The 12,005-nt window shown below is 34.1% G+C and overlaps 1 protein-coding gene across 1 annotated transcript; it reads left to right on the top strand.

The window, feature by feature from the left end:
• The first annotated feature begins 876 nt into the window (after positions 1 to 876).
• On the top strand, positions 877 to 1,800 carry LOC141516906 (olfactory receptor 10AG1-like). Its single transcript, XM_074227862.1, has one exon. The coding sequence runs from the start codon at positions 877 to 879 to the stop codon at positions 1,798 to 1,800; it is 924 nt and encodes a 307-aa protein (XP_074083963.1).
• The last annotated feature ends 10,205 nt before the right edge of the window (positions 1,801 to 12,005 follow it).

Raw genomic sequence — 12,005 nt, 5'->3', positions numbered from 1 at the left:
ACAAAAATCTTGGCTAAACAAAGCAGTTGTTTGAAATGAGATTTAAAAATATTTGAACCAAAGGATGAACACATAAAAAGTCTATGAAATATTGCCTTGTACTGAGAAAAAGTGGATTTTCCAAGAATAATTATGGGATTAATTCTCTTCACTTTGATATGAAAGGCACCTAAACATCTGCTTTCTGTTTTTAAAGGTATTCAATTCATGCTTTATGTTGCCATGTTAAATGCTTTTCATACAGAAGACAATACTCAGAATATAAATCAGATTACAGGATATACTGGTTGTCTTGCATGTAGAGAATATTGTCAAAGTTAAAAGGTGATTAGATTCAAAAGACAAATTGGGAACAAAGAATAAAAAGTTAAAAAATACACTTTAGAATTAATGCCATGATGAAGTAGAGAGAAAGAAAAAGAGAGAGATCGAGACAAAGACAAAGAGATAGAAAGAGAGAGAAAGAGACAGAGACAAGGAGAGACTGATTTATTAATAAATATAGAAAAATTATCATCATTAAAATTTTATCAAGGATGTAAACAGTTCCTTCAATGAAAGTTCACAAATAGGAGAATCTGGATAATTGATTTGTCACTTGAGTTGGAATGGGGACTATTTTCCTAGTATATAATGGATGAAATAACTGCTAACATCCCTTTCGACTCTGAAATTTTGTGGTTTTGTAATTCTCTGGCTAATACAATTAAAATGAACTTGAAATCATAGAATACTGAAAGTCAATGAGAGTATATTATTTATGTCTAGGGCAATTGAAAGCATTCATTTTATAGGAAAAGACAGTTGACATAGAAAGATGCATTGATTTGATTTCTATGATTTCATTAATTTTCACACTGTAATACAGAGAAAAAAATGGCAGAAACAAATACCAGCATGGTGATGGAATTCATTCTCCTGGGATTTTCTGATCTTCCAAGCCTCCAAGGATTTCTCTTTGGCACTTTTGTAATAATCTATACAAGTATCCTGGTTGGAAATGGCCTCATCATTGTCATTACCAAAGTTACTGCTGCTCTCCAAAGCCCTATGTACTTTTTTCTTGGAAATTTTTCTTTCTTAGAAATCTGCTACACAACAGTGACTATGCCAAGAATGTTATCAGACCTTTGGACCCAGAAGAAAAGTATTTCTTTAGTAGCTTGTGCTGTGCAGCTTGGTTTTCTCCTTAGTCTAGGAGGCACCGAATGCTTCTTTCTGACTGTGATGGCCTATGATCGTTATGTGGCTATCTGTAAGCCACTCTACTATCCTCTCATCATGAACCCCAAAAAGTGTAATCAGCTGGTTACTGGAGCGTGGATAATTGGAATTCCAATTCAGATAGGACAAACATGCCAGCTTTTCTCTCTGTCTTTCTGTGGGTCTAATAAACTCAATCATGTTTTCTGTGACATTCCCCCAATTTTGAAACTGGCGTGTGGAGATACTTCCTTGAATGAGCTATCGGTTTTTTTTGGTACTTTTATCTTTGTTACATTTCCTGCACTGTTGATATTCTGGTATTATACCAATATCATCAAGAACATACTGAAGTTACCATCTGCCATGGGGAGACGCAAAGCCTTCTCTACTTGTTCCTCTCACCTGATAGTTTTGGGCCTATTCTATGGGTCTGCTTTTATTGTGTATTTGAGACCTAAGTCTAGCCACTCACCAGGAGTAGACAAAGTAGTTGCCCTGTTTTATACTATTGTGACCCCACTCTTTAATCCTCTAATATACAGTCTGAGGAACAGGGATGTCATTGCAGCACTAAAACAACTAAGACCAAAATGATTTGGCTCAGTAAAATTCTTGGTTCTGTTTCGTGTATTTTTATCTGATAGTGCTTAGAAGTTTCCTTCCCCATGACCTGCAATGCATCTCTTGTCTCCCTACATTTCCATTGATTGTCCTTCACATATATAAGTCTCTTTCCCTTTAGAACTCCTAATTTCCTTCAAGTCTCAGCTTAAGTCTAATTTTCTTAATGAAGTAGTCTTAATTCCCCAAAATGTTACTGCCAGTCATCACTGTCTATCATATTTGTACATATTCTTTATATTTCTATTAAATGTAAATATTTTCTCTCTTGGTCTTTGAATGACTATAGTCATTTCACATTTCTTGTTGTATCTGTGCCACACCCTATGAAAGTTATTCAATAATTATTGATTGAATGATTATTGTTTGCACTTACCTGTCTTAAATCAGCCCATTCAAGTTACATTAATTAATTGGAATACTTCTCAATTTTAGAAATTCAATTTCTCTATTTATTCTGTATCATCAAGGATACATTTAGAATATTTGGTGAATATGTTCAGAAATTGAATGAGAAATTCTGTGCTTATGAAATAATTGGTAGGCACTTAAGGTCAGAAGGTAAAACATGAAAAAAATCAGCTCATTATTTCTGGAAAGGAACTTCAACTTTTTTTAAATTCACCTAAGAAAAAATTCCTTTGCTTTTCTCTTAAACAAAAAATAAGAAATACATAACAAAGCAATACAGAAATGCATATTGACAAATGTATTTTTATATGCACATGTGTGAATAACCATTGGAATTTTATATAAATGTTATTTTAGATCTATTTATGTCTATAGAAATATCTATCAATATTAGGTATAATAGAAATATTTATATTTAAATCTATATATTTAACAACAGCATTCATTTCTTTTCCATTTATATTCATTTCTACATGTTTATGTTTTTTTTATATTTATACATCTATATAGAGAGGAGTTTATTGAAAGAGTAAAAGGAAAGTTGGATTTAAATATATGCATAGATTTTGTTGCTAGATTTATATAGAAACTAATGAGTTACAGGCAGATTCAGAAACTGAGGTAATTGGAAAAGTTTTTTGGTTGTTTTTTATTTATATTACTAAGTTATTATAATAAAATCATTTGAATTTTGAGTGTTTTAAAAATATTTCTGGGTACATTTGCCAAAATGGATTTATTTTATTCAATGCATGTCATAGACCAGATTCTAAATAAATGTTGACTTAGCTTGGATGTCAGGTTTTTATTATAAGTTGCTGTATCTTTCCCAAAATAATTATACAAAATTGTAATTTTTGATAGCATTGAATATGTTTGAACATTTCTCATTCTCACTAGCACTGAATTTAGCTTTTGATTCTTTTTTTTCTTATATTGATGAGTATCAGAAGACATAAATGGCTTATTTTTATTTTTCAAGAAATCGAGCATATTTTAGTATAATTATGAGCTTTTCACATTTCCTCATTTTAAAGCTACTCCTCAAAGACACATCTGATTTGTTGGTTTCTTATAATTATTTAGAGGAAATAATGTTATGATCCCTACCAAAAATTTTTCTTATCATACTTTTAGACTGTTAAGAAGGAATAAAAGGTATTCTTTAAGCTACAATCTATTTCAATTAGTTTGTGTCAAATTATAAAAACCTAAAAACTATAACTTAGTGAAAATACTCACAGCATGTTTAAGTAACAGAAAGATTTTGGTTAACCTCATCAATATGGTAATCATTCAATTATAAATTGATGAGTGATTGATTAGGAACTTTAAAAGTATCCTCATTAAAAAAAACCTGAAGGTGAAGAAAAATCATTCTCTATCACATCAAGGAATATATTTTTTACTGAGTGTTTGAAGATCTATGAGAAAGACAAATCTACTGCCTATCCAAACTAGCCACTTTTGTCATTTTTCTATTCAGTCATAAATTTGGATTCCTGATTTTTTGCTCTGGTATTATCAAGGAGAGTTCAACTCTTTTTTTAAGATTTATCATTTTATTTGTTTTCCAATTATATACAATAGTAATATGTAGCCATTATTTTTTGCAAGGCTCTGAATTATACAATTTCCCCCCCTCTTCCCTTCCACCCCCCAAAGCTATCTGACAGTCTGTAAATTGAAAGTTATAAGAGTAAACATAAGAATAATCATAAACCCCCTCCCCCTCTCAGGAAGATGGTAAACCTCAAGAATAGAGAGAGAGAAAAAAATGTACTTTAGTCTGTGTTCAGATTTCAGTGGCTCTGTGGTGAGTTGCTTTTCCTATCATAAGTCCACCAGAGAAGCTGCTTCAATATTTTTCCCTCAGTTGCTATTACTAGCTGTTCCTCCACTGTATTTCTCCCCACTCTCATTTATTCTATTCTCTCTCTCCTTTCATCCTGGCCCTGTCCAAAAGTATATTGCATCTAAATGCCCTCTCCCTCGATCTTCCCTCTCTTCTATCACCTATTCCCCCTTTCCCTCCCCCCCCATTCCCCCTCATCCCGTCCCTTTCCTCCCATCCTTCTCCAGGGCAAGACAGATTTCCTCACCCTAGTAAGTGTGTGTGTCATTTCCTTGTGTCATTTCCTCCCTGAGCCATTTCTGATGAGAATGAAGGCTCACTCATTCCCCTTTGTCTTCCCCACTCCCCTCCATTTAAAAATCTTTTTTTTGACTCTTATGTACAATGTCTCAGCTTCTTCTTAATCTCCTTTTCCTTTCTCCCAATACTTTCCCCCATCGTCCATTGACTCCATCCCTTTACTACATTATATCATTATATTCTGCTCCTTCCTATGTCTTGTCTATATATGCTCCTTCTAACAGCTCTTATAAATGAGAAAGTTCACATGAGTTAGCAATATCTTCATCCCATGCAGGAATACAAACAATTCCACATCATCAAGTTCCTCATAGTTAGTCCCCCTCTTCCACTCCCTCTATGGTTCACCAGCATCCTGTACTTGGAGATCAAACTTCCTGTTCAGCTCTGGTAGTCTCATTAGGAAAGTTTGAAAGTCCCCTGTTTCATTGAAAAATCCAGCTTTTCCTCTGAAAGAGGATGTTCAGTTTTGCTGAGTAGTTGATTCTTAGTTGTAAATCAAGATCTTTTGCCTTTCAGAATATGATATTACAATCCCTACAAACCCTTAATTTAAATGCTACCAATTCCTATGTAATCCTGACTATGGAGCCTCAGCAGTGGAATTGTCTGTTTCTGGCAGCTTTTAGAATTTTCTCTTTGATTTGGGAATTTTGGAATTTGGCTATAATATTCCTGGAAGTTTTTCTTTTGGGATCCTTTTCAGGGGATGATCAGTAAATTCTCTTGATTTGTATTTTACCCTCTGCTTCTAGGATCTCAGGGCAATTTTGTTGTATTATTTCTGGAAAAATGAAGTCTAGGCTCTTCTCCTGGTCATGGCTTTCAGATAATTCAGTAAGTTTTCAAATCATTTCTTCTGGATCTGTTTTCAAGGTAAGTTGTTTTTCCCAATGAGATATTTCACATTTTCTTCTTATTTTTGGCTTTTTTTTGGAAAAAGTTTTATTTCTTCCTGCTTTCTTGCAAACTCATCACCTTCCTTTAGTTCCATTTTGGATTTGAAGGAGTTATTTTCTTCAGAGAGCTTTTTTTTATTTCCATTTCCAGCTGGCCAATTATGATTTTTAAGGCATTATTTTCCCTCATTTGCCTTTTGTTTTGCTTTTTTTCCATTAGGCCTAAACTGGTTTTTAACATATTATTTTCTTCAGTATTTTTTTGTCTTTCTTTCACCAAGCTTTTGATTTGGTTTTCATGAGCTTTCCTCATTGATCTCATTTTTCCTCCCAATTTTTCCTCCACTTCCCTTAATTGCTTTTCAAAGTCTTTTTTTTTTACCTCATCCACCATCTGAGTCCATTTTCTATTTCTCTTGGAGCATTTGGATATGGAACCTTTGATTTTGTCATCATCTGAGCAAGTGTTTTAATCTTCGACGGGACTAAAGTAATTCTCTATGGACAAATCCTTCTTTTTCTGTTGTTTACTCATTTCCTCAATCCAAGACTAATTTGCAGCACTTCCAAGGCTTTGGGGTTGTTTTTTGGGGGGTAACCCCACTGGGACCTTTATTCCCCCAAGGTCTTAAGCTCTCTAGCCCATGCTTTGATATGTAGGTGACCATGGCTCTGCCCTCTGCCCTGGGGCTATAAGGTGGGATCCAGCTATCTTAGTATGGAAGCCCAAACTGCAACCTGCATCTAAGTGTAGGCAAACAGCAGAGTCCTAGCCCTGGGAGAGCAGAGAAATCTCTGCAGACTTCCCTTACCTTCTCTGGGGGTGCGGGCTGCTTTCTCCCAATTCTCGCTGCAGGTTCTGTGGCCGGTGCTCCTCACTCCATGCTCACCCAGGTGCAGCAGAGTTCTCTCACTGCCTCTTCAGGCTGTTGTGGGTGATCCCTGGGCTGGGCTGCACCATGGCTTTTTCCCCCAACCCCGGGGTCCAGGTGAAGCACGCCTTTCCCGCAGAACTTCTGAGTTATCTTGGACTGGGAAAATGTACCGCTCAGTCTTTCTGTGGGTTCTGCCCCTCTAAATTTTGGCTAGCCATCCTTTGTTTTGGTGGGGTTTGGGGGGGTCAGAGTTGTCGGGATTGCTGCCCTCACGCTGCCATCTAGGCTCTTGCCCCCCCCCATTCAACTCTTACAGAAGTAGTGAAAACAGCAACATTTGTTGCTGTTCAGTCATTTCAGTTGTATCCAACTTTTCAAGACCACATTGGGTGTTTTCTTTTCCTTTTTTTTTAAGGTTTTTGCAAGGCAAATGGGGTTAAGTGGCTTGCCCAAGGCCACACAGCTAGGTAATTATTAAGTGTCTGAGACCAGATTTGAACCCAGGTACTCCTGACTCCAGGGCCGGTGCTTTATCCACTGCGCCACCTAGCGGCCCCTATTTGGTGTTTTCTTGACAAAGATATTGGGAGTAGTTTTCTATTTCTGTCTTCAGATCATCTTTCAGATGAAGGACTGAGGCAAACAAAATTAAGTGACTTTCTTAAGGTAACACAGGTAGTAATTGTCTGAGACTAGATATGAACTCAGGAAGATGAATTTTCTTGACTACAGTTCCATCACTCTATTTGCTATACTACTTAGCCTTCCACATAGTAGGCATTTAATAAATTCTTATGGTCTCATGGATTTTATGTGAATATCAGGCACCCTGCTATTATTATGAAGAAGGGAAAGAGCTTTCCTTCATTTTGTGATTTATCTCTTGTTATCTCCAAAAGTCACTTTGAAAAGATCCACCAACTGGAAACTATCTCTCTTTTTTCATTTGTGGTACCCTGTATCATCAACTTTGCTACTTCACTAAACAATTAGGGAGGTAAGAGGGTTGAAAGTGGCACTGAGTACTCAAACTCTTAATGGGTCCTACATAGCCACATGTATCTTCCCATCCACAAATAGCTATGTGGTTTCCCAAATTTAATCTTTTTTCTTCTCCCCCCAAAATTTTCTATTTGATTCATAGATTACCTAGTCAAAAATAATATTTAATAACAATGACATTTGTATTGCAGTTTAATATTTTCAAAGTTCATTACTGTATATATGATGAAGCTGATGCAGAAACAGGGTTAAGTGACTCATTTTATTTGATTATTCAACTAATAGGACCTCGGAAAGGATTTACATCCATCAGGTCTTGACTCCAAGTCTGGTGTTCTATCTCCAATACTCTATTGCTCTTCATTCCATTATGTCTAATTCTTCCCACTTTTCTATACACATAGGCATAAATATCATCAAAAGTTTCCTTGAATTTTGGCTTTTCAATATGATTTTAAAATTCCTAATATTTACATTTTTTCTTTTATTTTATGCAAGGAAATGGGGTTAATTGACTTGACCAATGTCACACAGTTAAGTAATTATTAATTCTCTAAGGACGGATTTGAACTCAGGTCCTCCTGACAACAGAGCCAGTGCTCTATCCACTGTGCCATCTAGTTGCCCCACCATTGAATCCTTTTTATATTATGTAACAACAATCACAGTAATGATGATCAGGAAGATGATAAATATCTGTTTATACATACATATGACATATATGTTTATCTATATAGATTATACTGTAAGATTTGCAGAAAACTTTTAAAGACACAATTTGTGAAGCAATTGTTGAAACACAATGGAAGTTGGTTGGTGGTGGCAGAAACAAGAATGTAGTGAAATTTTAGAGGGAGATAGAATGAAATAATGAGACTCAAAAAGGAAACCTTACTGAGGACAAATGAGCAAGAAATGATCTATAGTATCAATGATCCTATAGTATGAGTCACCTCTTCTGGTCTTCTGACTTAGAAGTAATTGAAAAAGAAATGACAGGCTAGAATTCCCTTTAAAGGTAGTTTTTAGAGATGTGGTGAATAAGGCAATGAATCTCAAATGAGAATGGTCTGAATTCAAATACAATATCAGAATCTTATTATTTCTGTTACCCAGGACAAATCACTTAATCACTGCCTTCTCAGTTTTGTCATTTTTAAAATGGGTAAATTATGGTACTTAAATGGCAGGATTGCTGTACTACCTATGTGAGAGGTTATGAATACAAGAATGGAAATGAAACAGAACTTGACTGCAAGGCAATCAAAAGTAGTTGATTTCTGGGAAAACACATCAAAACAAAACCTACCTACAGTCACTAAAATGTAAAACATAAATGATGCAATTACAAGGAAATTTTTAGGGATGAAGGAGAGTGATATAAAATTAAAAAAAAATCAGTAAGAGTCTGATGGAGAAGAGTTGGTTCCAAGAAGTTAATACTCATCCAAAGAATGAGGATTAAGGAATTAAGTGGAGGAAAGAATTTTGAAGATAAAAAATCCCAGAAATCAGAAATCAACTACCGTTATTACCTTGCAGGCAAGTTCTGTTTCATTTCCATTCTTGTATTCACAATTTCTCACATAAATAGCACAATAATCCTATAATGTAATAAATGGAACATTTTAGACCTCTGAATTCTCTTTGAATGCATTTGCTTTAGGGTCAGATTTTTTTCCCATTTCACAGAATTATTGCCTCTGGCATAATCATCAATTTTCCAACTCACACTATTACTCCTTTCCACAAAGTAAGACAGAGAAAAATCTTCTGGCATTGTTACTTAGGTCACCTGGAAGAAAGACCTTTGAAGGTTCATCATGTCAAAGCAAAAATACATACACTTTTTCCCCTATTTCAGAGTTAATACTTTAGGCATGTTCTCCAATTCAAATAAATTTCCTTTAATTCAACTCATATCTATTGAGCTTGGCAATATCTGTACCTTTTTTTTCCTAGGTTTTTTGCAAAGCAATGGAGTTAAGTGATTTTCCCAAGGTCACACAGCTAAGTAATTGTTAAGTGTCTGAGGCTACATTTGAACTCAGGTACTCCTGACTCCATGGCAGGTTCTCTATCCACTGAGCTACCTAGCTGCCCATCTGAGTATCCTTTGTATAGACTGTCATAACCATTGAGATCAAGCCCTCAAGTCAGAATAAAATCTTGCAATGACACAGAAGCCCTTTCATTGAAATTCTTCTCTTGTTTCTACTAACTCCTATTTTCCAAGTTTTTTTTTTTTTCCTTCTGGCAATTCACTATTACTTTTTTACCTGGAAAGAATAGCAACAATTATTTAGAACAACTTTTTTATTTAAGAGAATAGCAAATCAGTTCAGAAGGGGAAAATGATTTGCCTACACCCCAAAAGACTCTAAGGACTATATTGATCTTTATTCTGGAGTTCTGTACCTCCATTCATCCTTATTAGGCTATTAATAAATTATAAAATTTAGAGAGAAAATTTTACCAAGTTTTGTCTTCTTCATTGACATGTTATGGAGAAGAGTAATTGTCATAAAGAAATTATTTGGGTTTTCTATTTTTAAAATAATAAAATTATTCCTTATTTCTGTTTTGAGACATTGAAATTTACATTGATATAACACTTTGTTATCTGTTTATTGCTTTTTTGTCATCATAATTTTGTAAAGTAGGGAGTTCAAATATTAGCTTTCCCATTTTATAACCAATGAAACTATGTTTTAGAGAAAGTAGTTACTTGTAAACAACCCTGCAGTTAGGAAAGGGAAAATGAAAACGTGTACTCCCTAGCCTCAGTCTCCAAGGCCAAAGCTTTTTCCATTACATTTTACTGTCTCATTAGTTTTAGAGCCTCAAACTTGGATTCTGAAGACTTGGCCTCTAATTAAAAGGCAAAATCTTTGACCTGGGAGAGAACCTTCTCCCACTGAACAGGGACAGGAATCTCTTCTACCTAAAATACAGTCATGGGTGTGAATATAAAAGACCATTTTTTCCAAAGATAGTCAGATCCCTAATACGTGCAGCAGACATGGTGGTAGGCTTTAAAACATAACTTGGTGGCTGTACGAGTAGAGGTCATTGAGCTTAATACAAAAGAACATGAGTTCTAATACTGATACTCACATAATAGATGGTTGACTATAAGTAAGTTATCTTATTCATCTGATACTTGTCTTTCCCCTCAGTTTTACAAAAAGGAGAATAATGTTAATGCCTCCCTATCAGGACCACTGAAATATCAAGAGAGATAATGTTTTGCAGAGCAGCACAAAACTTAAACAATTTTATAAATTCCAAATATTATATATCTATACTATTTTAAATATATTCACCAAAGAAAGAAACAGATGAATATTATTTTCTCCCATCTCAGAAAGGTAAGTATTGCTATGGTAATATCTTGCATTCAGATTTTCTGATTTGAGGGGTAATAGGAATTAAGTTATTGCTAAGCTACCGTGATGATTTTATGTTCTTATTTAGAGATTTAGATTTAGTATAGTGAATGGTGATATTTAAAAAAAATCATGGAAGGAAATGCCAAAGCAAAAAAAAAAATTCTGGTCTCAGAGGGCAGTAATAGGTTTTGGATTTAAATCTTTGAAACCAAACAAGTTCTGATGAGATAGGAACTAACATAAGGTTATTTGTTAATGCCAACAAAGAAGCTGTTGAAATATTCCTTACTAAGATTCAATGGATCATCATGACAAAAACTTAACAAGGCTAAGAGATGAGAAATGAAAAGCACATGCATTGTTTAATTTTTTTTAAATTTACTTTTACTGTTCTTTAAATTGAAATTAAAAAATACAATTTTTCTTTGCTGAGCAAGCTCAAGGTGAAGTTAATATAAAATTTTCCAGGTAGAGAATACTAAGACTCTTATACTTTCCCATATTTTCAATATTTTGATTAATTAATTTCAATTTAAGTAAGGACAAAGTTGTCATTAAAAGAAATAGCATGATGCCATAGTAACCATAAAATCTCTAAAATATTTTTAAAAATCAGATTTCTAAACTGAGAATTCCACATCCTACAACTAGATTACTGAAAAGAATTTGTCTAAAACTTCTCATCCTGTGGGAAAGTTAAAAATTGACTGAATGAATTCAAGATAGATTCTGAAATTTTTAAAGAAAATGAGAATAACCCAAAAGAAGTCATGAAAACTTTAGTGCTACCATAGAATGGAAAGTTAAATGAAGTATGGCAGGAATCCTTATCAGGTCCTATGTCCTGTAACAACATTTTATCACTCCCTCATTGGGAAGTAATTTATGCAAATTTATATAGACTGTGTACCATTGATATCATTGAACTTAGGTTTTAAGTTTTTGACACTTTTACTCTTCACATTATATAAAACATAGATACTTCATATAATTCAAATCCTAAGACCACATTGACATTAGACTTCTAACCACCACCATCACTATCCCCCCAAATCCTTAAAATCATATAACACCTTTTTGTTCTGATTATTATAGTCACAGTGAGGTTGAAGAAAAATTTCTAGCATCATTAACTTCTAAGTATAAAGTTCCAAATATGGAGTCTAGTTTAAATAATTTAACATTGGAATTTATCATCAAATATCTTCAATTATAAATTCTAATTTTATAGATGAGGAAACAGACCTACAGTTTAAAAAAGAAAAAAAAAACTTTACAATGGATATAATTTGATTTGATATTTGATAGACCAGAAGAATTCTTATGGTGTTTTTAAAAAAAAATGAAAAATAACCTGAAAGTCAGAAATATCTGGGTTCATGGGTCATTTTAGATATCCACACTATGTTATACACAGTAAGTCATTCATCCTCACAAGACATAT

The sequence above is a fragment of the Macrotis lagotis genome, chromosome 3 (genome assembly GCF_037893015.1).
Source record: "Macrotis lagotis isolate mMagLag1 chromosome 3, bilby.v1.9.chrom.fasta, whole genome shotgun sequence".
Classification (NCBI taxonomy): Eukaryota; Metazoa; Chordata; class Mammalia; order Peramelemorphia; family Peramelidae; genus Macrotis; species Macrotis lagotis.
The sequence above is the reverse complement of the archived record's forward strand: the minus strand, read 5'-3'. Positions and strand labels throughout refer to the sequence as shown.